General features: G+C 41.7%; 1 protein-coding gene across 8 annotated transcripts in view; it reads left to right on the top strand.

The window, feature by feature from the left end:
- RECK (reversion inducing cysteine rich protein with kazal motifs) overlaps positions 1-26,739 on the top strand; it is a 307,670-nt gene that overhangs the window by 35,909 nt on the left and 245,022 nt on the right. For all 8 annotated transcript variants that reach the window (XM_070727797.1, XM_070727793.1, XM_070727798.1 and 5 more), the window contains exon 2: positions 23,008-23,066. In XM_070727797.1, the coding sequence (XP_070583898.1) occupies positions 23,008-23,066 (59 nt within the window). The remainder of the gene's footprint in view (positions 1-23,007; positions 23,067-26,739) is intronic.

The raw sequence follows: 26,739 nt of genomic DNA, 5'->3' as shown, positions 1-26,739 counted from the left end.
TTTTAAAAACTCAGTCTTAGTGTAGAGACTGTTGAGTTTTTCTTCTGTATGAAATGCTAATAATAATAATGATAATAATAATAATAATAATAATAATAATAATATTAATCTTTATGTTTTTTCTTCCCTTTCTATTTACAGATGCTATGAATGAAGAAAGGGATTTCAAGGGGTCTCTGCCCTCCGCGGGCAGAAACACCCCCACCGTAACTCTCCTTGAGCTTCCCTTCCCTCAGTGGGTACCATGCTGAACGAGGAGCACCTCAGCCTAGGGTCCCCGGCCTCAGTGGCCATACCCGGCTGTCAGCTGAAGGTGAGGGGGTCCGCCCCCCTCACTGGGAAGCTTGAAAAGCAGAATTGCGGCAAGAAACTAAAAGCGGCTTAATTTGGCGCCGAGCCAGCGCCTCTCAGCTGTTCGGCGGCTATGGATGAAGCCGCCGCCGCCGCCGAAAAAGCCGTTCGCCAAGCCGAAAAGCCGCTTGGATCGACTGGCTCCAGGAGGCGAATCGTGGGGGGGCATTGCCCTAACGGAAGCGCCCCAGTGTAGCGAAGGCGGCAAAAAAAGGCGGGAACGCCATTTTCGGCAACTGATGCCCGCGCCCGCCCTGTTTGGGCGGGCGAAAGGTTGCTCTCCGCCCAATCACTGAGCGCGACCAACCTGTCAAACACAGGCGTAGGCTCTGAGGTGCCAAAACGCCATTTTGTAGGCATTTGCTCAGTGACAGCTATATCTGTCAGCGTGTATTCAGCTTCTGTCAAAAATAGAACAACTGTTAACCGTGAGTAATGGAGGAAAAGACCTTAGAGAAAACACCTTCCCCCATTGTACTGCCTCAGGATAAAGGCAAAGGGAAGTCCAAAGACAAATCTAAGGCTCCAGCCTCTTCTTCGATCAAGGAGGCAGAGAGGCGCATTAAAGCATTGGAGCAGAGACTGGAGGCAGCTCTCTTAACTCCAAGAACCATCTCTCCCTTATTGCAGGCAGGGATCCACCAGCCCAATCTGTTTTGAGACCCTCAGAAACTTTATCAGAGAGAGATTGGTCTCCAGAGAGGCAGCACCCATTTATGCCTCAAGTTGTTCCTCCATCTGGCCCTCAGCAACCAAGACCAGGGTCTGCCAGCCACTCATTGAGGAGTGCCCCATCTGCCACCTTTACGCCCACTGCGGCTGGGCTGCGTGTGCAACCGGATACCTGGCAGCAGATGTCCCCTGCCTTACAGGGACTCATTTCTGATGTTTACTCACAAGGGATGGCTGCGGGGGTGCAACAGAATGCTCAACACCCCCGCCCAACACAGCCCAGGAACCTATGGGCTGCACCGCCCCCCTCGGGCATGGGGTCCTGGATGGAAGAGCCGTCACCCTTAGAGGACACAGAAAAGGAATATGATTTTTCGGATGATGAGACAGCTCCTGATCCTCCTGTGACAGCTGGGCTCTTTAAGGCCCCCCCTTTCAAGATTCTGCTGCATAAAGCTAAGCAGGTGGCAGACTTACCGGGTCCAACCAAGGCTACTGAGGCCTCAGATGACCCTAAGCCGTCGGCAGTACTATTCAAAGAACCCCAGCCCGAGACTGATCATGTGCCATCCTCGGAGATATTCAGACAGAGCATCAAGCGCCCATGGCAGCAGCCTGCAGCAGCACAAGGCCCTTCGCTCATCGAAAGGAAGTTTTATACCTTGGATGATGACATGGAGAAGCTGCTGGAATTTCCGCCCATCGACCAGCCGGTAATGACTTTGATCTCTAAGGCCTTGGTTCCCTCTGAAACCGGCGATAGCTTGAAACCAGAGGATAGAAAGGCGGAAATTTTACTAAGGAAATCACATCAAATGGCAAGCTGGGCGTTTAGGGCAGCGACTGCAGCTTCATTTTTCAATCGTGCTTCGATAATGTGGCTGCAGGAGGTACAAGCTCGCCTAGGCCCAGAAGGTTGCTTACGTCAGGACCTAAGTAAATTATTGGCCGCTGCGGAGTTCTCAGCGGATGCTACCCTCCATGCCGCTAAATTTTTGGCTAGAGGGATGGCGGCGTCACTTGCATCCAGACGCCTCCTTTGGCTGAGGAGCTGGCCAGCGGACCTGAAGTCCAAGTGGAACCTGGCATCATCTCCATACCAAGGGGAAAAGCTCTTTGGAGAAGCCTTGGACCCTGTCCTCATTGAGGATAAGGACAAACGGAAGACCCTTCCCAGAGCATACCGACGCCAAGAGCGTAGGCCCAATCCCTACGCTCGCCGTCAGCCATTTCGGTGGGACCCCTCTTCCTCGGCTGGACAAAACAATAGGTCATACTCTCAAAATCAGTATGGCCAACCCACCTTTAGAGGGGACCGCGCGGCCTTTCAGGATAGGCCCAGAGGATACCAGCAGTCTAGGCGTCCGTTCAGAGGAAACCAAAGGGGCTTCAGGCGCACAAAATGACTTGGCTTCATTACAGCCCATAGGAGGCAAACTCCAACGATTCAGTGCCTCCTGGAGGAATACCTCCTCCGACAAATGGGCAATAGCCACAATATCGCGAGGACTGCGCCTGGAGTTCTTGCAGCCCCCGCCAAACCGGTTTGTCACTTGTCCGCTAACGCAAGACCCACTCAAAAGGCGTCATCTACAACTGGAGATTACTCACCTTCTCAAAATACAAGCGATAGAGAAGGTGCCCGAGCATGCCAAGGGCACGGGATTCTATTCCATTGTGTTCCTAGTGCCGAAGTCATCGGGAGGGTTCAGGATGATCCTAAACCTGAAACTCCTGAATACCTTCATTCGGTATCGCAGATTTCTTTTTTTTTTTTTTAATTTTTTATTATTAAAATATAAACATATACATCATATATACAACGTATGGTACATTGCAGAGCATAACACATACAATACGTGAAAAGGGGGAAAAAAAGAACAAACAAACAAAAACAAAACAGATAACAGTATCAGCGAATAAGCAGGGGAGTTGTATTGAAAACGAAAATTAGGTCAAGTTATATTTGCTCATTACCATGTTTCGAATAGTTTATCAAAAGTGTTAAATGCCAGAATTGAAATAAACATATTGTTGAGAAGTTAACAAATAATAATAAAGTTACATATTTAAATACATATAAAGTCTCATGCTATAATATTAGATAATAGATTACTTTATACCAGATTTGTAGCAGTTCGAAGTTATTTCTAGTGTTACAATCTTAAAGCCTGTTGTTCTCGCTTTTGCTTCCTAGCCATTTATAGAAAGGGTCCCAACAATTATTGAACGTAGCCAACGATTCGTTTCTAACTAGTAGGGTCAGTTTCGACATTTCTGCGCAGTACATTATTTTTCTAATTATTACTTCATTTGGGGGTAGCTCTTCATTCTTCCACCACTGCGCATAGGTTAGTCTTGCTGCCGTAGTTAAGTGAATGATTAAGTGTGCTTGGGGTTTCGATAGATTTTGTCTGATTATACCCAATAAAAAACATTCAGGGGTTTTGTCAAGTGATAAATTTAATATTTCTTCGATCCAAATTCCAATCTTATTCCAATATAATTTAGCTTTATTGCATTGCCACCATAGGTGGAAATAGGTGCCCAATTCTTGTTGACATTTCCAACAATTTGGTGAGAGTTTGTTGTTTAATTTGGTTAACTTAATTGGAGTAATATGCCATCGGTAAAACATTTTGACCAAGTTTTCTTTATAAGAGGTGGCAATAGTCAATTTATAGTTCCTAGTCCAGAGTGTTTGCCATTCCTCCTCTTTAATCTCATTTTTAAGGTCTAGATTCCATTTCTTAACATTAGTTTTTGTGTTGAAGTTGTCCAATTCATTGTGATTTAGGTAGCAGTAAAAGTTTTTGATTATCTTATCTTGGGGGCCTATACATAGCTTATCTAGCAGGGCATTTTTCCTTATCCCGGAATTTTTTTTGTCTTTGTTAAATTTAGTTTGAATCTGAAGGTATTCCCACCATTCCACTTTTTGGCCCAGATTTTCAAGTTCTAGCCTTGTTTTAATTGCCCCGTTTGGGTTTAGAATGTCTTTATACCTTATTATGTTATTTCTCTTATGTAAATTAGGGTGTACATAGGCTTCTAAAGGGGCGGACCACATGGGAATTCCTTTGTATAGTTTAGTTTTGATTTTTTTCCAAGTGTCAATAAGCGATTTCCTAATCAAGTGATTAGAGAAGTATTTGTGGGTTGTCGGCTTTTCGTCCCAGAGATAATAGTGCCACCCTGAATGGAGGTCGTGGCCTTCTAACTTAAGAAGTCTAGTATTTGTTAGGCTCATCCAGTCTCTCGTCCAAGCTAGAGATGCAGCGATATAGTAATCCTTCCAAATTGGGAGAGCCAGTCCACCTTCTTCTTTCTTTCCTTGTAAATATTTTAGTCGGATTCGGGGACGTTTATTTTGCCAGATGAAATTGTTAGTTAATTTAGTCAAATTATTGAAAAATTCCTGTTTTAATTGTATAGGGATTGTTTGAAATAAAAACAAAATTTTGGGCAGAGTGTTCAATTTTATAGCTGCAATTCTCCCAAGTAGGGAAAGTTGTAAATTCCTCCATTTTGACAGGTCTGCTTGTATTTTGTCCATTAATATATCATAATTATTTGATTTTAAGCTAGACACTCTGTTTGTCAAATTGATGCCGAGATATTTAATTTTTGTGACAATTTGAATATCCATTTTAGCTGATAAAATATCTTTCTGTGCTTATCGCATATTTTTAGTTAGAATTTGGGTTTTAGTTTTGTTTATTTTGAGGCCTGCCACTGTACCATAATCTTCCAGAACTTCTAATAATTTGGGACCTGAGTCTAAGGGATCTTCTAAGATGAATACCAGGTCATCTGCGAAAGCTTGAAGCTTATAGGTTTCTTTCTTACAATTTAATCCCCTTATATCTTCCTTGTCTCTAATAATTCTCGTTAATACTTCAAGGGTTAAGATGAATAATAAAGGGGACAGTGGATATCCTTGTCTTGTGCCTTTGTAAAGAGAGATTTTTGTTGGACCCAGAGGGCTTTCAGACGGCGCTTGGGGTTATTCCAGAGACACTCATCCACAGTTCGGCGGAGTCTCTTGCGGAGGCCTGGAATACGGCTGCTGCGGAGGCTCTCGACCGGATTGCGCCTTTGCGACCTCTCCGTGGCGCTAGACCCCGTAGAGCCCCATGGTTCAACGAGGAGCTCCGGGAGTTGAAACGCCAAAAGAGACGTCTAGAGAAGCGATGGAGGAAGAGTAGGTCTGAATCTGATCGAACACTTGTAAGAGCTTTTATTAAGACTTACAAAGTGGCGCTCAAGGCGGCAAGATGCGCGTACCATGCCGCCTTGATTGCATCAGCGGAATCCCGCCCGGCCGCTCTGTTTAGGGTGACCCGCTCCCTTCTTAACCAGGGGGGAGTTGGGGAGCCCTTGCAGAGTAGTGCCGAGGAGTTTAACACGTTTTTCGCTGATAAAGTCGCTCAGATCCGGGCCGACCTCGACTCCAATTGTAAAACAGAGTCGACTGACAACGAGTCAGTCGAGGTGACTGGGGCACGTACTTGTCCACCTGTCTGGGAAGAGTTTGATCTGGTGACACCTGATGAAGTGGACAAGGCCATTGGAGCTGTGAGTTCCGCCACCTGCTTACTGGATCCGTGTCCCTCCTGGTTGGTCTCGGCCAGCAGGGAGGTGACACGGAGCTGGGCCCAGGAGATTACCAACGCTTCCTTGGGGAGGGGAGTTTTTCCATCACTCTATAAAGAAGCGCTTGTGCGCCCCCTCCTCAAGAAGCCCTCCCTGGACCCAGCCGTACTTAACAACTATCGTCCAGTCTCCAACCTTCCCTTTATGGGGAAGGTTGTCGAGAAGGTGGTGGCACTCCAGCTCCAGCGGTCCTTGGAAGAAGCTGATTATCTAGGTCCCCAGCAGTCGGGTTTCAGGCCCGGTTACAGCACGGAAACCACTTTGGTCGCGTTGATGGATGATCTCTGGCGGGCCCGGGACAGGGGTTTATCCTCTGTCCTGGTGCTCCTCGATCTCTCAGCGGCTTTCGATACCATCGACCATGGTATCCTTCTGCACCGGTTGGAGGGGCTGGGGGTGGGAGGCACTGTGCTCCAGTGGTTCTCCTCCTACCTCTCTGGCCGGTCGCAGTCGGTGTTAGTGGGGGGTCAGAGGTCGGCTCCGAGGTCTCTCCCTTGTGGGGTGCCTCAGGGGTCGGTCCTCTCCCCCTTGCTATTTAACATCTACATGAAACCGCTGGGTGAGATCATTCAAGGACATGGGGTGAGGTATCATCAATATGCCGATGATACCCAGCTTTACATCTCCACCCCATGCCCAGTCAACGAAGCGGTGGAAGTGATGTGCCGGTGCCTGGAGGCTGTTGGGGCCTGGATGGGTGTCAACAGACTCAAACTCAACCCGGATAAGACGGAGTGGCTGTGGGTTCTGCCTCCCAAGGACAATCCCATCTGTCCGTCCATCACCCTGGGGGGGGAATTATTGACCCCCTCAGAGAGGGTCCGCAACTTGGGCGTCCTCGATCCACAGCTCACATTAGAAAACCATCTCTCAGCTGTGGCGAGGGGGGCGTTTGCCCAGGTTCGCCTGGTGCACCAGTTGCGGCCCTATCTGGACCGGGACTCATTGCTCACAGTCACTCATGCCCTCATCACCTCGAGGTTCGACTACTGTAATGCTCTCTACATGGGGCTACCTTTGAAAAGTGTTCGGAAACTTCAGATCGTGCAGAATGCAGCTGCGAGAGCAGTCATGGGCTTACCTAGGTATGCCCATGTTTCACCATCACTCCGCAGTCTGCATTGGCTGCCGATCAATTTCCGGTCACAATTCAAAGTGTTGGTTATGACCTTTAAAGCCCTTCATGGCACTGGACCAGAATATCTCCGAGACCGCCTACTGCCGCACGAATCCCAGCGACCAATTAGGTCCCACAGAGTGGGCCTTCTCCGGGTCCCGTCAACTAAACAATGTCGGTTGGCGGGCCCCAGGGGAAGAGCCTTCTCTGTGGCGGCACCGACTCTCTGGAACCAACTCCCCCCAGAGATTAGAACTGCCCCTACTCTCCCTGCCTTCCGTAAACTCCTTAAAACCCACCTCTGCCATCAGGCATGGGGGAACTGAAACACCTCCCCCGGGCATGTTTAATTTATGCATGGTATGTTTGTGTGTGCGTCTGTTAGTTTATGGGGTTCTTTTAAAGCTTGTATAAATTTTAAAGTTTTCTGATTATTTATGATTTGTTCTATTCTGTTGTGAGCCGCCCCGAGTCTTCGGAGAGGGGCGGCATACAAATCTAAATAATAAATAAATAAATAAATAAATTAAGAATGATATAAGCTGATTGGACAGAGTAAATAGCTTTTATTGCATTGATAAATTTAGGGCCAAATTCCATATATTCAAGCTGTTTAATCATAAATTTCCAAGACACGTTGTCAAAAGCCTTCTGGGCATCAAGAAATATTAACGCCACTTGTTTCTCATTATGAGCTTCATAATACTCCAGCGTGTCTAGCACGATTCTAATGTTGTTCTTTAGCTGTCTCCCGGGGAGAAAACCATTTTGATCTGAATGTATAAAATAATTTAGAAATCCTTTGATTCTACTCGCTAAAATGGAGGTGAAGATTTTGTAATCGGCATTTAAGAGAGAAATCGGGCGGTAATTAGATATATCTGTATGATCTGTGTCTTTTTTTGGGATTAACGCTAGGTTTGCTTCTGTCCATGAAGTTGGGATTTTACCTCTATCTAGAGCCTCATTTAACGTCTCTAATAGGGCCTTTTCCATTTCTTTAGGAAGATCTTTATATAGTTCTGTGGGGAGTCCATCCGGACCCGGTGCTTTATTATTTTTTTGACTTTTTATTGCTTCCTTTAGTTCTGTATCGGTGATCGGTTTATTGATTATATTGACCATTTCTTGTGGTACTTTGGGTAATTTAGCCTGTTCTAGGATTTCTTGGGTTTTTAGATCTTGAGTATTGTTTTGTATAATATCAGTATATTCATAAAGTTTACTATAAAAATCGCTAGCAATCTTTTTTTTTCTTTCCAAGTCGTGGCATAGTTCCCCATTTTTGTTTTTTAGACAGTTTATAAGTTTCTTTTCTTTTTGCTTTCTGAGCTTATTGGCTAACCATTTGCTAGGTTTATTGGCGTTTTCAAAGTTATATTGGTTAGTTCTTTTTATTTGTTGTGCCCAATTTTGTTGGTCGATTAAATTTAGTTGATGTTTAATTTGTAGCATATTTTGTTTAATTTCTTTTTTGGGGGGGAAGTTCTGAAGTTCTTCTAAGGCCCTATATTCTTCTTCTAATTTAGCTGATTTCTGTTTTTTTTGTTTAAATTCTTTGGCCATGTATGAAATAGCTATCCCTGTGATAACAGCTTTGGCTGTATCCCAAACATTTTGGAGGTTAGTGTGGTCTTTTGGGTTTTCTTGGAAGAAATAGTTCATTTCAGTTTTGAATTTTTGCTTAAAATCTTCCTGGCTTAGTATGGATTTTTGAAGAGACCATCAACAACACTGTTTAGTTCCTTTCCAAGAAACTTTGAGCGCACTGTGGTCTGAGATGTAATTAGGATCTATCTCTATCGAATGAATTTTAGTATTAATTTCTGTTGTTGCCCAGACCATATCCAATCTTGACCAAGATTGATGCCTATCAGAATAAAAGGTAAATTTTTTAAGGTTGGGGTTTCTGTCTCTCCAGCTATCTTTCAATTTTAGTTCTTTAATTAGATCGAAAAAGGTTTTCGGTAGTATTCTTTTCTTTTGTTTGATCGTTTGATCATTCTTATAATCCAATTCATTGTTAGTTATACCGTTAAAATCACCTAATAAGCAAATATTGTCTGTGGAATATTCTTTAATGGTATTTAGTAATTTTTTATAAAATTTTTCTTGGCCTTCATTCGGAGCGTAAATATTTATTAAAGTTATTGTATCCCGTTCTATAGTTAGTTCTAAAATTAAGACTCTACCCTCCCTATCTTTGTATTTCAATTTAGCTTCGATGTTAGAGTTGATGTAACATATTACACCTCTCTTTTTTTCCTCGGCAAGAGACGTGAACAGATTCCCAAGTTTGTTTCTTTTTAGTAAATGTTCAAATTTATTTTTGATATGGACTTCTTGCATTGCAATAATGTCAAAATTTGATTTAGCAATTTTGTTTAAAATTTGGTTTCTTTTTTTGGTGCATTTAATCCATTTATATTAATTGAATATAACTCAATTCCCTTGATTGATTTTTCTTGTGCCGAATTTAAATTATCTATACTTGGGTCTTGTAGCCCTTGTACTTCTTGTTTCTTTTGGGTATCCTGTATAGCCATTATTACCTAAAGTTAAATTATCAATAGCCTGAGTTCCTTCCGAACTTATTGGAATCTGTTCTATAGGTTGTGCACTAGTGGAAGGGAGGTTCCTTGTTCCGATACCGTCTTGTATCTCAGATGTTCGTTCAGTGGGAAAGTTTTTGTCGAAAAATTCTTCTGCTTTTTCGACCGAATCAATTTTTAGCTTTCTGTCTTGCCAGGTCACGAGCATACCCTCTGGGACAAGCCATCTAAAGTTTATATTGTGTCTGGTCAGTTTGGCTGACAAAAAGGTGTATGGCCTACGTAGGTCTCTGACGTGTTTTGGGACTTGTTTTAAAATTACCAATTGTCTCCCCTTGTACTCTATGGGATCTTCCCGTGCTCTGTGAAGGATTTCATCCCTGACTGATTTTTTGATAAACTTAATGTGAATTTCTTTGGGGAGGTTATAGCGTCTAGCGTAATTAGTATTTATTCGATAGACTTCATCGATTTCATTTAGCATTGTGTCCTTTTCAATGCCCAGAGCCTTTGAAAGAATATCGGCCACAATGTCTGGTAGGTCTTCACTTTTTTCCTCCCTAAGATTTTGAAATCTAAGATATTGATTAGCTTTTTCGCTCTCTAATTGAATTACTGTACTCTCTAAATCTTTGTTGGCGTGGATTAATTTTTCTGTCAGGTCTTCCATTTGTTTATGATCTTGGTCTATTCTATCTTCTAAGACCTGAATTCTTTGTTCTTGTTTAATCATTTGCTGTTGAAAAGCCTCATGCCTTTTGTCCATGTTTTGCATCCTCTCTTTTAACTCGGATGTATCGTTCCTCACCTCGCCTAGTTCTTTTTTAATATCTTGATGGTTCTTGAGCATTAGCTCCTGCATTTGAAGCAGCGTAGCTTGGAGGTCTTTATAGGAATTGGACCTCTCTCTAGGTAACATATCTTCCAGAGATCTCTGGGTAGAGGGACTTGGTATGGCTGAGGTAGAATGAGTAATTGATTTCTTCCCAGATCCTAATCTAGACAAATTAGAAAGGCTTGTCATTTTTGCGACGGACCACCAGCTAGCCCACTTATACAGTTGTCTAATGGTCCGATCCAGAATTTAATATAGATAGAATGAAATGTTGAACTTTGGGTAATATAAAGACTGAAGAGCGATTCCAGTTAAGCCTATTAAAAATCCTTGAAAAACCTTAGAACAAATAGCAAGAGGGGGGTAGTAAGTAGCTAAAAGAAATAGAAAGAGAGATGAGCAATAGGAAAGTGGTAAGGTAAATTAGATTCAGTTATTTTGTGTAAATATAAAAGTTTGAAAATGTTTCTTCCCTCTAAAGAAAGGAAATAAGAAAGGAAAAAGAGAAGGAATAGATTCTAACAGGTTGTATATTAATTAATTATATATATTATATTAATTGAGTATATATAGATTATATAGAGTATATAACTATTACAAAGAAAATATTGCCTTATCTTAATTATAGTAAACTTCTAAGTAAGGTGTCATTTACTAAGGACCAATAGCAAATTAACAAAAACAGAGTAACATATATAAATTGAATCAGATTATTACAGTAAGTAAATCTTATCTTATATTTCTATTTCTATTATTCTATTTCTATTATTAACCTATAATAACTTTATAATTTATAGTTAATACTCAGGGGGAAAGATCACTTGAAAAGTTGGTGGTGTATTCAAATAGCCTATAGCAAAGTTGTCTATACAGGTAGGCAATGGATATCAGTTAATATATACAGTAGATTAGTAAGTTGATACAATTGGTAGCAGTTGATATCTTGTTATATTAAATATATTATATTAAGTAGTAAAGTCAATAAATTCATTCAAGTAAATTCATTACATTTAGATTAATTAAGATATTAAATATTTGGTATAAATAATGAAGTTATAAGTTAAAGGAAATCAGATTTAGTATGGTACAAGAACCTTATGTGAACTATCAACTGTAAATAAGAATTAGGAATTAGCAAGACATTAGCGCTGAAAAGTTACTTAATGTACATTTAAATAGAATATCAAACCCTTCTGAATCTTCCAAATCTAAGTCGTAGAGTTCAGGTAGGATTTCAATGATGTTGCAAGCTGTTGATTATTGGATTCGTTGATTAGGTTGGTAAGTAGTTTACTAGAGATTTTCGATGTTAACGTGGACGCTCCCAGGGTCTTCTCTCACAGATGTAATTTATAGTACTTTCCAGTCCTGTAGTTTCGCAAGGTCAGACTGGATTGCGTAGGGAAATCTGTAGCAAATCCTTCTGTAACGAATCCTTCCTTACTGCCAGATTGTCAGAGTAAAACACAAGCCCGGACTGTGACTCAGCAACAAAAAAGGAGATCAGAAGAAGAAGCAGGAAACCGGAAGTTCATGAATCACGCTGATAAAACGGAGCCTCTAAATAGGCTTCAGAAGTAAAGGAAGACAAAGCGGGAGCACTTCTGAGGAGGTAGAAAAGCCCTCTGGGACGTCAGATCTTCGTACTGTGTGTAGAAACTTAGAACGATGTTAAAAAATAAAATAGGTTGTCGGAGATTGTTGTGACCCAAAGCGCTAGGTCGCCGCCAGCCTGGAAGGGGAAGATGTCGGTTCCTCCTTCTCCTTCTCCGGTCGGAGCTGCTTGGTTTTCGAGCTTAAAAGACGCTGCCCATAAGAGGGGAAGAAAAAAGAAGCTCTGGTTGTGAATCTCCCGTACGGTTTTAGTCTGGTATGTTATTACTCAACTCCGCCGTCTCGTTCGCCTCCGCTAATCGCCGTTTAGCTGTATCCAGCTGGGAGCTCTCTAGGCCGCCATGTTGCTCCTAGCTTACAGGCACTCAGTCGTAAAGGGTTTGGTCGCTCCGTTGATCGGGCTGCCGCCTCGGGATCGAACTAGCGTCACCCCCAATCCGTCAGACCCCTGATCGCGGGGTCTGTGGCCCCCAAGGGACCTAAGAGAACCTATAAAAACGGAGATGTAATATGGAGCTCAGCTCCACACCGTCCGTTCAGCTCCTCCGCTGGCTCCGCCCCCGGTATCGCAGATTTCACATGCACTCCCTACAATCGATCTTGGCCTCTGTTCGGCACAACGATTTCCTCACCTCTATCGACCTCAAAGAGGCTTACCTGCATGTTCCGGTTTGGCCAGCGCACCGTCGATTCCTCAGGTTTTGTCTCAACGGTGTCCAGTACCGTGCCATGCCGTTCGGCCTGTCTTCGGCACCCCGTACATTCACGAAGCTGATGGACATCCTGACAGCACACCTCAGGGCCCAGTCCATACGGGTGATGGCGTACTTGGACGACATCATCGTTCTGTCCAAGTCTATGGCCCAAGCGCAACAGCATCTGGCGCTCACACGGGAAACTCTGGAAGGGCATGGGTACACGGTCAACGAGGAGAAGAGTCATCTTCATCCTACCACAAGGATCCAACATCTGGGGTCCATCATAGACACCGTGAAAGACACTGTTTCCCTGACTCCAGAGAGGTTACTCAATATCCGGCGGTTGGTAACCAGTCTTCGTCGACAACGGCAGATACCGCTGGCAACGTTATCCAAGGTGCTCGGGACTCTTGTCTCATCCATTGGGATTGTTCCATGGGCTCGGCATCACATCAGGGGCCTCCAATGGTTCCTCCTTCCGGCCCAGAGGGACAAGGTGAGTCACTCACACCAGAAAGTGAGACTTCCTGCTTCAGTCAAACAGTCGCTGGCATGGTGGTTGTCCTCGGCGTTGCTCCAAGGTTCTCCTCTGCACAGCCACGAGCGTGTGATTATCACAACAGACGCGAGCTTGTCTGGCTGGGGCGCCCATATGGGTCCTCATATAGCTCAGGGCCTATGGTTTCAGGAGGACTTAACCCAGGTCAATATCAACGTTCTCGAACTCAGAGCGGTTTTCTTAGCTCTTCCGGCCTTCGCTCCCTGGGTTCAGGACAGACACATCCTGATTTTAACGGACAATGTGGCCACGAAAGCCCACCTGAACCACCAAGGGGGTACGAGGTCACACCGCTTATGGTTCAAGCCACGGAGCTTTTCAATTGGGCCGAGTCTCATCTGGCCTCCTTGACGGCGGAACATATTGCGGGGACCAGCAATGTGCAAGCGGACTGGCTGAGCAGGGCCACTCTGGATCCTTCGGAGTGGCAACTGGACCCGGCGCTCTTCAAGCAGATAGTGCTGCGATTTGGTCTTCCATTGGTGGACCTCTTCGCAACCCCAGCGAACGCCCAATTGGAGAGGTTCTACTCCCGGTTCCCAACACCAGGGGCGGAAGGGGTCAATGCCCTATGGTCAACGTGGCCCCAAGGTTTGCTGTACGCCTTTCCCCCGACGTGTCTCATTCAAAGATTACTAGACAAGACAATTCGGGAGGGGGCAGAGGTGATAATGGTAGCTCCCCATTGGCCGAGACGTCCTTGGTTTGCAGACCTGGTAGCCCTGTCGGTATCTTCCCCGTGGAGGATTCCGGATCCCGAGGTAGTGTTAATTCAGGGGTCAGTTTGTCATCCGAACCCTCAGTGGTTCAAACTGACCGCCTGGCACTTGAAAGGGCGGGTCTGAAACATCAATTTTTGCCAGACGAGGTTATATCCACCATGCAGGCGGCGCGTCGCCCATCAACGGTAAGACTCTATCAGGCCACATGGGCGGCCTTTTGTAGGTTTTGTTCGAACCACCACCTTAATCCAGGGGAGGCTTCGGTTGTTTCAATCTTGCAATTCCTACAGTCCGGGGTCGAAAAAGGGTTAGCCCCAAATACCTTGAAAAGACATTTAGCTGCCTTGGCAACCATCATCCGATTGCCTCACGTTCGCTCCCTTGCACAACATCCTTGGATTAGGGATTTTATTAAGGGCGCCATTAACACCCACGCGCCTCCAGTACACAGATTCCCGACATGGGACCTTTCCCTAGTACTCCGGGCGCTTACAGCCCCTCCTTTCGAGCCGCTGAGGACGATTCCAATACGATTGCTCTCCTTAAAGACAGCCTTTTTAGTGGCAATTACGTCAGCACGCCGAGTGTCGGAACTGTCGGCTCTGTCTACGCGTGCGGATTTGTGTGTATTCCACCCCGATAGGGTTGTATTGAGGTGAGATCCATCATTTATTCCCAAGGTTAATTCTGGGTTCCACAGGACTCAAGAATTAGTGTTGCCGGACTTTGCACACATGGGCAGCACCCTCTCGAGTTGAGGTGGCACAAGGTAGATGTTCGGAGGGCCTTGAAGATCTACATCAGACGGACTGGACATTTCAGGAAATCTGAAAGGTTGTTTGTCTCCTTTGGCCAACGATCTATGGGCCTTGCGATATCATCAAGATCCATCAGTCGCTGGCTAAGGGATTGCATTGAGGAGGCCTACAAAGCTCGGTCTCAATTACCACCGACCGGGGTGACAGCACAATCCACTAGAAGTGCAGCCACTTCGGCTGCTTGGAGTACTCAGGCGTCCATTGAGGACATTTGTAAGGCGGCTACGTGGGCGTCTCCTACTACCTTCATACGCCATTACAAACTGGACTCAGTAGCTTCGGCGGAAGCTTCATTTGGGAGACGGGTTTTGCAGCAAGTGTGTTCAACTCCTGCGACCGTAGCTCAGCCTTTTCCCTCCCATGGGCCGTAATCTTTGGCATATCCCATGTTGGACTCTCCTTCCAGATGCAGTGGAGAAGAACCGTTGTACATACCTGAACGGTCTTCTCGATGCACTGGAAGGAGAGTCCAAACCCACCCGGCACGGTTGTTTCGCCAGGTTGCTGGAGTTTGGGGCTACAAGTTAAACAGTTATGAGGTTATATGGTTATTGCTCAATAAACAGGTTATCCTTAAACTGGCTTCGTTTTTAAAACTGAGGTATTGGGGGCTGCTAAGGGGCGGTGACTATCTCATATTTAAATATTTAAATTAACTCAGTCTCTACCAATAAGATTGGTAAATTACCCATGTTGGACTCTCCTTCCAGTGCATCGAGAAGACCGTTCAGGTATGTACAACGGTTCTTTTCTTTTTTACATTTCCAACCCAATGGTGAGACTTTCGGGAACATTTTAGAAATTCTTCCCGTAGATAAATGCCACCTGTAAAACATCTTATACTGGTTTTCCTTGAATGTCTTAGACTTTGTCATCTGCCAGTTATGAATTTAGAGCTTTCCCCACTTTTCTATATCTATTATGTATCCGAAATTTCTCAACCTTTCTAATGCCACGACCCCTTAATACAGTTCCTCATGTTGTGGTGACCTCCAGCGATAAGTCTAGTGCTAATTCTCCCAACAGAGCTTTAAGCTGATTGGCAGCAAGGTCAGAGGGACACCCTCACTGTAAACGCCTGATTTGATCAGATTGTAAAAATATGTTCCAAGGCGCCAGAATAAAAGCTTTAGTTACTAATACATAGGAAATTTATCTTTTCCCAAGGTCTTAGCCGACCCCTGCGAAACAGTCATTTGACCCCCAAAGGGGTCCCGACCCCCAGTTTGAGAACCACTCTCTAAGTGATGTCTCTTGTGGCTTGTACAGATATTTTAAAATGTGAAACATTTTCTAACTGGCTTGTATAATAATAACAAAGTTGGAAGGGACCTTGGAGGTCTTCTAGTCCAACCCCCTGCTTAGCCAGGAAACCCTACACTACTTCAGACAAATGGTTATCCAACATCTTCTTAAAAACTTCCAGTGTTGGAGCATTCACAATTTCTGGTGGCAGGCTGTTCCACAAATTCATTCATTGTTCTAACTGTCAGGAATTTTCTCCTTAGTTCTAAGTTGCTTCTCTCCTTGATTAGTTTCCACCCATTGCTTCTTGTTCTACCCTCAGGTGATTTGGAGAATAGGTTGACTCCTCCTTTGTGGCAGTCTCTGAGATATTGAAACACTGCTATTGTCTCACCCCTAGTCCTACTTTTCATTAAACTAGCCATTCTCAGTTCCTGCAACCGTTCTTCATAGGGAATGGGACTTTTTGCCTCCGCCAGTTGGATGAAGCTCTTTCCTCCGCAGCAGCTGATCAGCCGCTGCCTTCACTCCCTCGCCCAAAGGCCCCTAGCTCTTGACCCCAGCCCTTTGGCCACAAAAATCCAAATTCAGCCACAGCCTTTTGGCCACATGGGACACTTTGCCACCATCCAATCAGAACGGTTGTTACAAAATGCTACTTTTGGAAGGAAATAATGGGATAGTTTGCTATTCATACACAAACACACACATTGAATGAAAGAGATGGAAGGGACCTCGGTGGCCATCTAGTCTGACCCCCTCCTCATTCAGGAGACTTACAGAATGATAGAGAGGGAAGGGACCTTGGTGGCCATCTAGTCTGACCTGACCCACCTTCTCATTCAGGAGACTTACAGAATGATAGAGAGGGGAGGGAACTCAGTGGCCATCTAGTCTGACTCACTTTCTCATTCAGGAGACTTACAGAATGATAGAGAGGGAAGGAACCTTGGTGGCCATCTAGTCTGACCCCCTTCTCATTCAGGAGACTTACAGAATGATAGAGAGGGAAGGGAGCTTGGTGGCCATCTAGTCTGACCTGACCCAAATTCTCATTCAGGAGATTTACAGAATGATAGAAAGGAAAGGGATCTCACTGGCCATCTAGTCTGACCCCCTGATCAGCTGCTGCGGAGGAAAGAGCTTCATCCAACTGGCGGTGGCTAAATGTCCTAAACCCTCTTCATATGTTTTAGCTCCAAGTCCCCTGATCCTCCTTGTTGCTCTTTTCTGCACTTTTTCTAGAGTCTCTCAACATCCTTTTTCCCCATGATAGAAACATAGAAGACTGACGGCAGAAAAAGACCTCATGGTCCATCTAGTCTGCCCTTATACTATTTTTTTGTATTTTTTCTTAGGATGGATCTATGTTTATCCCAGGCATGTTTAAATTCAGTTACTGTGGATTTACCAGCCACGTCTACTGGAAGTTTGTTCCAAGGATCTACTACTCTTTCAGTAAAATAATATTTTCTCATGTTGCTTTTGATCTTTCCCCCAACTAACTTCAGATTGTGTCCCCTTGTTCTTGTGTTCACTTTCCTATTAAACACACTTCCCTTCTGAGTGATGATTGATTATTATATATGGATTGACTATGGAATGATGGTAAAATATATATTTAGGTGTTGTTTAATATTAGGATGTATTAATTTGTAAAATTGGATTAGAATTTTAGAACTATATAGAATTACATAGAACTATATAGAATTTTAGAACTATATAGAATTACATAGGTAAAATTAATGGAAGATATATATGATAAATAAGGGGTTTATGATATGTACTGTATGATTTTATGATTTTGCATTATGAATTTAAAATATACTTGAAAATGTAGAAGATTGATCAAAGTTAATAGTAAATGCTAAATGCCTGAAAATTAATTGAGCTTGAAAATATTGAATGGAATTATAGAAAAGTAAATATGGTAATATATTAATTGATGCATTGGTGTTCAGATAGATTATATATTACTATAATACTATGATAAATATTTAAGAAATGAAGATTTTAAAGCATGGATTTATTAATAGTTGTGTTTTTGGTTTTGCAGGTTTTTTAAAGTTTTAATAGTAATAGATTTTGGTTTTGTTTTATTAGGATTTTTTTTCTTATTACCGTATATACTTGAGTATAAGCCGACCCGAGTATAAGCCGAGGCACCAGTTTTTGCCACAAAAACCTGGGAAAACTTATTGACCCGAGTATAAGCCGAGGTTAGAAAATGCAGTGGCTACTGGTAACTTATAAAAATGGAAACCAATAAAATTACATTAATTGAGACATCAGTAGATTAAATGTTTTAGAATATTTATTTTAAAGAAAACCAAAATTAGCTCTGTAAATTTAAAAGAGGGTAAATGAAAGCAATCTGGTAATAACAATAAAGTAAAAAGTAAAAAAAGTAGCTCAACCAGCAACCAAACTAAAACCTATTTCTAAACCTAACCCAGGGGTCTTTAAACTTGACAGTTTTAAGACTAGTGGACTTCAACTCCCAGAATTCCTGCACCAGCCATGCTACCTCAGGAGTGGGAGTTGAAGTCCACAAGCCTTAATCTTTCCAGGTTTGAAGACTTGCATTTCTAACCCTAACCCAGGGGTCTTTAAACTTGACAGTTTTAAGACTAGTGGACTTCAACTCCCAGAATTCCTGCACCAGCCATGCTACTTCAGGAGTAGGAGTTGAAATCCACAAGCCCTAATTTTTCCAGGTTTGAAGACTCTTGCATTTCTAACCCTAACCCAGGGCTCTTTAAACTTGAGTTTTTAGAAGCCTGGAGAGAGTTCATGCTGTTTCCCCCCCCCCCCTTTAGCTTGCTGGCTGGCTCGTTGGCTTGATCTCCCACTCCTGATCCTCCCTCCTCCTCGTCTCCCTTTATTGCCCCATGTGTTGTGCAGGGAAGCAGATTTACTAAAGAGATCCACTTGGGACCGCAACAGGGAAAGGAGGAGGTGGAGAGCCAGAATAGCCCACAGCTGCGTGGGAGGAGGAGGAAAGGAAAGAGCTGCCCTCCTCCTTCCATAGCAAGTGGATCTCTTTAACAAATCTGCTTCTCTCTCCGGCTGGAGGCTTCTAAAGCCTGGAGAGAGTTCATGCCGTCCCGGTCCCTCCCACCCTTCAGCTTGCTGGCTCTCTCCTCCGTCTCCCTTTATTGCCCCATGTGTTGTGCAGGGAAGCAGATTTGCTAAAGAGATCCACTTGGGACGCAACAGGGAAATGAGGCGGAGGAGAGCCAGAATAGCCCACAGCTGCGTGGGAGGAGGAGGAAAGGAAAGAGCTGCCCTCCTCCTCCTTCTCCTCCTTAAATCTGCTTCTCTCTCCGGCTGGAGGCTTCTAAAGCCTGGAGAGAGTTCATGCCGTCGCCGTCCTCCCCGTTTAGCTTGCTGGCTGGGCGCCCTCTTGTGGTGATTCGGCGCCCTCTTGTGGTGACTCGAGTATAAGCCGAGGTCGGGTTTTTCAGCCCATTTTTGGGGCTGAAAAACTCGGCTTATACTCGAGTATATACGGTAATTAGGAAAAGTTTGTATAAGGGTTTTTAGTTTCTTTTAAGAAGAATGTATAAGGAGGATTAGGCATGATGGCCTATCTGGATTTGTAAGAGGATAATGATATTAATTGAAATATAAAATAACAGAATAACATAGTGGGAAGGGACCTTATTCTGCCCCAGCACCGAGCCTCAAATAATTATGCAACAAGTTGTCTTGGGTGACATCTGTGCTCAGGCATGAACATGTGCCGCTCAGACACTATACTTTTCCGCCCACACAGAAAAAAAATTAGAGGGAACATTCACACCCAGGCATGAAAATGTGCCACTCAGACATACTTTTCCACCCACACCGAAAATAAATTAGAGGGAACATTGGTTATAATGGGGTAATGGACCCTAAAATAGATTATACAAGGGGGGGGGGGCACAGGCAAAATAAAAAGAAATACCTGTTACATTCAACAAAATGACAGAAGAATAGAGCTGGAAGAGACCTTTGAGGTCTTCTAGTCTAGTCTCCCCCTTCTTAAGGAGGAGACCCTATACCACTCCAGACAAGTGGCTGTCTAGTTTCTTCTTAAAAACCATCAGTGATGAAGCACCCACAACTTCTGAGCAAAAACTGTTCTACTAGTTCTGGAAGAGACTTTTTCCTTAATTCCAACTTGCTTCTATTCTTTAAGTTTCCATCCATTGTTTCTTGTTCTGCCCTCAGGTATTTTAGAAAATAATTGGACCCTCTCTTCATTATAGCAGCCCCTCAGTTACTGGAATACTGCTATCATATCAACCGTAATCCTTTTCTCTACCCTAGGCAAACCCAAAACCTATAACTGTTCTTCATATGTTTTAGTCTTCAGGCCTTCATCAACTTAGTTGTTATTTTTTGCATTTTTTTGCAGCATGGTGACTAAAACTGGATACAGTAGTCCAGATATGATCTTCATAACCTTTAAAAAATGGTATTAATACTTAATGTGATTTTAATTCTGTGCCTCTGTTTATACAAGGACTGCAAGAACTGCATTTGCTTTTTTGGCTGCTGCTTTGTCCATTAGGATTCCAGGGTTATCCTAAGGGTGCTTTTTCAAGAGGCAACTGGACTTTCCTGTTTTTCTTTGAAGACCTTTTGCTTTTCATCCAAGAGGTTTCTTCAGCTCTGAGCGGATGGTGGTGAATGGAATGATTTATAATCCTTGCATGCAGCTGGCCATATACATTCTTTTAGACAGTCATTGAAGTCACATGGAGGTTTGTGTCCTCAGAGTCACCTGGATGTGGAGCCGCCTTAGAATTGCCGAAAGGACTCTGTTGTGGAACTGTGATTTCTGCAGGATGTAGTATACCTTTATTGTCATTGTAAGAAAAGAAAAAATAATAACACAGGAGCCAGGTGAACAGGAACAGACATTTTCTATCTTGTTGATCAAGGAGAGGCCAACCCAGATAGAGAATCACACCTGGAGAGGGTAACTGACATTGTCATACATACATTTTTATACCAAACCACAATACATACTTGACCCCCAGTATTCTGAACACTCCCATAAGTCATGACGTTAGCAATGACATGTTATTAATGTGTATTTTCCCTTTTTACTTTGAGACTTTCTTCACACACGAAAATCCTCTGGCTTTGCTCTTATCTCCTGTTTTTCATACAATGGGTTTAAAATATGTTTGTGCACAATACTGCTTTGCATGCATAATTATATAATTGAACAGAGAAAAGATCATTTAAGTGCAAAAGCAAAATATGGCTGCACTTTGGTTTCCTTCTTTACATTTTTCTCTCAGTCATTGTATATCATGTATACAACAAAATGGATTAAAATGTTTTCTGCCCTGTGTCCCTTCACTGTTGAACACAGGAACAGACTGTTGGGAATGATTCCCTTTTATCTGCATCTCTTACTAAATGCAAATATTTCCTGTAGTCTGCAATTTTTCTGGAAATCCACTCATTCTTCCACACCATTCAAAGTGTGTTGATCCCAAAGTGCATTGCTAAAATGTCTATGGAGATTCTTAGTCATACAGGTCATGGTTGTCCCAAACATCCCTCTCACAGTTATGGTTTTTGAACCAGGTTTTTCCCAATTTGTATTTAGGTTGACTATTCCTGCCAGCATAGTATCATCTACAAATTTGATTAGTTCCCTTATCTACATCATTTATGAAGATATTGAAGAGTACTGGATTTAAGATGGAATCTTGTGTTATTCCCCTACTAACTTCCTTCCATGTAGATATAGTACCATTAAGGACTACTAATTGAATACAGTTTTTTTCAGCCAGTTACAAATCTATCTGATGGCGATATTCTATCCCACATTTTTCTAGTTTACCAAGTAGATTGTGGTCTACTTTGTCCACAAATGTTTTCTAATCTACCATTAATCACTGCAATCATTCTCTGATATGTCTAGGATCAAATATTGACTGATTATTGATAATAAAACTTTTCCTTAAAATTATAACTGGAATCCTTCCAAATGGTTGATCTTATTCCCCAAGATCATAAGAATCTATTGAGAATATCACCATAGCACTTGTAGTTTTCCTACAAATTGAAGCATATCATTTAACAGTTATGTAGTCACATATAATAAGTATTCTGCAATTTCCCTCATAGTACCTTTCCTATGAACGTCTAGTTCATCACTTACAATAAGGTAAAACAAATTTTGAGACTCTGAAATGAATGCAAAAAACAGCAATAAATATGATTAGGGGGCTAAAAAAAGAAGGACTAGAAGTGACATGATAGCAGTTCAAGTATTTAAAAGTCTGCCACAAAAAAGAGTGAGGTCACCTTATTTCTAGCCCCAGAATACAAGATAAGAAGCAATGGGTATAAACTAATTGAGAGAAGCAACCTAGAACTAAAGAGTGATTTCCTGACAATGAGACTATTGCAACAGATTATAGTAAAATTTTAAAAATACTAGATTATGCTATCAGTGGCTCCCAACCTAGGGGTTGGGACCCCTTTGGGGTCAAATGACCATTTCACAGGGGTCACCTAAGACCTTGGGAAAAGACAAATTTCCCATGGTGTAGGAACTAAAGCTTCTATTCTGGTGCCTTAGAACATATTTTTACAATCCGACCAATCAGGCGTTTACAATGAAGTAAACTGATCTTCCTGCCAATCAGCTTAAAGCTCTGTTGGGAGAATTGGTGCTAGACTTATGGTTGGAGGTCACCACAATGTGAGGAATTGTATTAAGAGGTCGTGGCATTAGAAAGGTTGAGAACCACTGAGCTAGATGTAAACAATCAACAGATAGAAGAGGAGTTCATTAGTAGTTTACTTCATAAAAGACAAATCAGCCTGGCTGGAAAAAAACTTGGGAAGAAAAAAATTAAAATGTTGAAAGAGTTTCTACCTTAATGAATTCAATAATCAATGAAGAATGGAGGTCTATTGTAGAGTCCAATATTTTATCCTTTACCCCTAATCCTTGAATTAAATATCTGACTGAGTTTATATAATTTTTACTGCTTTGATCATGGGCTGTTATAAAAACTTGGCAATGACTGTTATTTGAGTGTTCAGTTTAAAGTTGAACCTTAGAAAAACAGCAAGCATAAAAACAAAAGTTTCATTAAGCATTACAAAATGTAAATATTTTATTGAGATTAAAAAGTATGTTTTCCTACAGGTGCATCATGCTGTTACCTTTCGAAGAATAACTTAATGTGTCATGATGTTTGTGAACTGGTAAGTTGGTTCTCAATTTATGCCAAACTTTACATTTGAACTGGCATTCTAATGTTATATATATTACCATGTGATGATCACTTTATTTTTTATTTATTTTTTATTATTTTACAAATGTGACATACAAGACAAAAGAAAAAAACATACATATATACAACATTTGGGAAATGAAAATTTCCCCACTATTTTTTTTGGATATTTGATCAGAGAATTACACTTCTTTTGCATAATATTAATTTTTGAATTCTTTTATTTGACTTTTGCTTTGCATAAATTTTTATTTATTTATTTCTTTTAGCCAATCATAAAATTTTGCCCATGTTTTATCTGATTCTTCTTTTCCCTCTAATCTTTTGGATAGCCTGTCCATCTCCGCACAGTCTAGTATTTTTTTAATTATTATGTTTTCTTCCGGTATTTTATCTGTTTTCCACTGTTGGGCATATACTATTCTGGCAGCTGTTAGTATATGTATAACTAGGTATCTTGCTTCTTTTTCTATTTTTTTTAATTAAAAATACCCAATAAATATAATTCTGGTTTTTTTTCGATTTCTTCATTTGCTATTTCTTTTAACCAATTTGTTATTTTATTCCAAAACTTTTTTGCCTGTGTGCATGTCCACCATTGGTGGTAGAACGTGCCTCTTTATTTTTTACACTTCCAACATATTGGAGAGGTTTTTGGGAACATTTTTGCAAGTCTTTCTGGCGATAGGTGCCACCTGTAGAACATTTTTAATTGGTTTTCCTTGAATGCGGTCGATCTTGTCATCTGCCAATTGTTAATCCATAATTTTTCCCATTTTTCTAGTTCAATTGTGTAGCCAAAATTCATTCCCCAGCTTATCATATTCTCTTTTACAATTTCCACTTCTGTCTCATAACGGATCAAAAATTTATATATTTTACTGATTAAGTTTGGTAGGGAAGGTTTGCCTATTTGCCGATGACTCTAAAGTGTGCAATAGGGTTGATATTCCTGGAGGGGTCTGTAATATGGTAAATGATTTAGCGTTACTAGATAAATGGTCAAAGCAATGGAAACTGCAGTTTAATGTTTCCAAATGTAAAATAATGCACTTGGGGAAAAGGAATCCTCAATCTGAGTATTGCATTGGCAGTTCTGTGTTAGCAAAAACTTCAGAAGAGAAGGATTTAGGGGTAGTGATTTCTGACAGTCTCAAAATGGGTGAGCAGTGTGGTCGGGCGGTAGGAAAGGCAAGTAGGATGCTTGGCTGCATAGCTAGAGGTATAACAAGCAGGAAGAGGGAGATTGTGATCCCCTTATATAGAGCGCTGGTGAGACCACATTTGGAGTACTGTGTTCAGTTCTGGAGACCTCACCTACAAAAAGATATTGACAAAATTGAACGGGTCCAAAGACGGGCTACAAGAATGGTGGAAGGTCTGAAGTATAAAACGTATCAGGAAAGACTTAATGAACTCAATCTGTATAGTCTGGAAGACAGAAGGAAAAGGGGGGACATGATCGAAACATTTAAATGTGTTAAAGGGTTAAATAGGGTTCAGGAGGGAAGTGTTTTTAACAGGAAAGTGAACACAAGAACAAGGGGACACAATCTGAAGTTAGTTGGGGGAAATATCAAAGGCAACATGAGAAAGTATTATTTTACTGAAAGAGTAGTAGATCCTTGGAACAAACTTCCAGCAGACGTGGTTGGTAAATCCACAGTAACCGAATTTAAACATGCCTGGGATAAACATATATCCATTGTAAGATAAAATACAGGAAATAGTAAAAGGGCAGACTAGATGGACCATGGGGTCTTTTTCTGCCGTCAGTCTTCTATGTTTCTAAGTTTTCATCATTTTTTAATAGTGTCCTGTCCAATTCACCCCTCCCCACCAGAAAAACATATTCCTTTTTGTCTTTTTTTTTTTTTTTTAAATTTTTTTATTATTAAAATATAGACATATACATCGTTATATACAACATATGGTACAATGCGGGGCATATCACATATAAAGGGAAAAGACAAAAAACAAAAAACAAACAAACAAACAAAAACAAAACTAATAACAATATCGGCGAATAAGCAGGGGAGTTGAATTGAAAACGAAAATTAGATCTAGATATTTTTGCTCAGTTAACATATTTCGAATAGGTTATCAAGAGTGTTAGAAACCAGTGTTGCGTTTACATATATTGTTAAGAAGTTCGCAAAAAATAAAGATAGGTTTAGGTAGTTAAATACATATACAGTCTCGTGTAATAATATTAGATAATGGAATACTTTATACCGGATTTGTAACAGTTCAAGGTTTGGTTTTTTTTTTTTTTTGGTTTTTAACCTTCTTAAAGCCTATTGGTCTCTCTGTTGCTTCCTAGCCATTTATAGAGAGGGTCCCAACAACTGTTAAACGTATCTAACGGTTCGTTCCTGACTAATAGGGTCAGTTTCGACATTTCTGCGCAGTACATTATTTTCCTAAATATTGCTTCCTTTGGGGGAAGGTCTTCATTTTTCCACCACTGCGCGTATGTAAGTCTTGCTGCGGTAGTTAAGTGGATGATAAGATGAGCTTGGGGTTTTGACAGTTTTTGCCTAATTATACCTAGTAAAAAACATTCAGGGGTTTTGTCGAGCGTCAAATTTAATATTTCTTCAATCCAATTTCCAATCATCTCCCAATAGGTTTTGGCTTTATTGCATTCCCACCATAGATGAAAGTAGGTACCCAATTCTTGTTGACATTTCCAACAGATTGGTGACAGTTTGTTGTTCACTTTGGTTAATTTAATTGGGGTAATATGCCAACGGTAAAACATTTTGACCAGGTTTTCTTTATAAGAGGTGGCAATAGTCAGTTTATAGTTCTTTGTCCAAAGTGTTTGCCATTCCTCCTCTTTTATCTCTTTTTTAAGGTCGAGGTGCCATTTCTTAACATTGGATTTTTTGTTAAAGGTGTCCAATTCATTGTAATTTAAATAACCATAGAAGTTTTTGATTATCTTATCTTGGGGGCCTATACATAGCTTATCTAACAGAGCATTTTTGGTAATCCCGGAATTTTTGGTGTCTTTGTTAAATTTAGTCTGGATCTGAAGGTATTCCCACCATTCCACTTTTTGGCCCAAATTTTCAAGTTCTAATCTTGTTTTAATTGTCCCATTTGGGTTTAAAATGTCTTTATATCTTAATATATTATTTCTCTTATGTAAATTAGGATGTACATAGGCTTCTAAAGGAGCATACCACATGGGAATTCCTTTGTATAATTTAGTTTTAGTTTTTTTCCAGGTGCCAATTAACGATTTTCTAATCAGGTGGTTGGAGAAGTATTTGTGGGTTGACGGCTTTTCGTCCCAGAGATAGTAATGCCACCCTGCATGGAGGTCATGGCCTTCTAATTTAAGAAGTCTAGTGTTTGTTAGACTCATCCAATCTCTTGTCCAGTCTAGCGATGCAGCAGTATAGTAGTCCTTCCAATTTGGAAGAGCCAGACCGCCCTCTTCTTTTTTTCCTTGTAAGTATTTTAGTCGAATTCGGGGCCGTTTGTTTTGCCAGATAAAATTGTTGGTTATTTTAGTCAAATTGGTAAAAAAATCCTGTTTTACTTGTATAGGGATAGTTTGAAATAAAAACAATATTTTAGGCAGAGTGTTCATTTTTATGGCTGCGATTCTCCCAAGGAGAGATAGTTGTAAA

This window comes from Erythrolamprus reginae, chromosome Z, assembly GCF_031021105.1.
Source record: "Erythrolamprus reginae isolate rEryReg1 chromosome Z, rEryReg1.hap1, whole genome shotgun sequence".
Lineage (NCBI taxonomy): Eukaryota > Metazoa > Chordata > Lepidosauria > Squamata > Dipsadidae > Erythrolamprus > Erythrolamprus reginae.
This window is presented reverse-complemented; position numbering and strand designations above follow the sequence as displayed.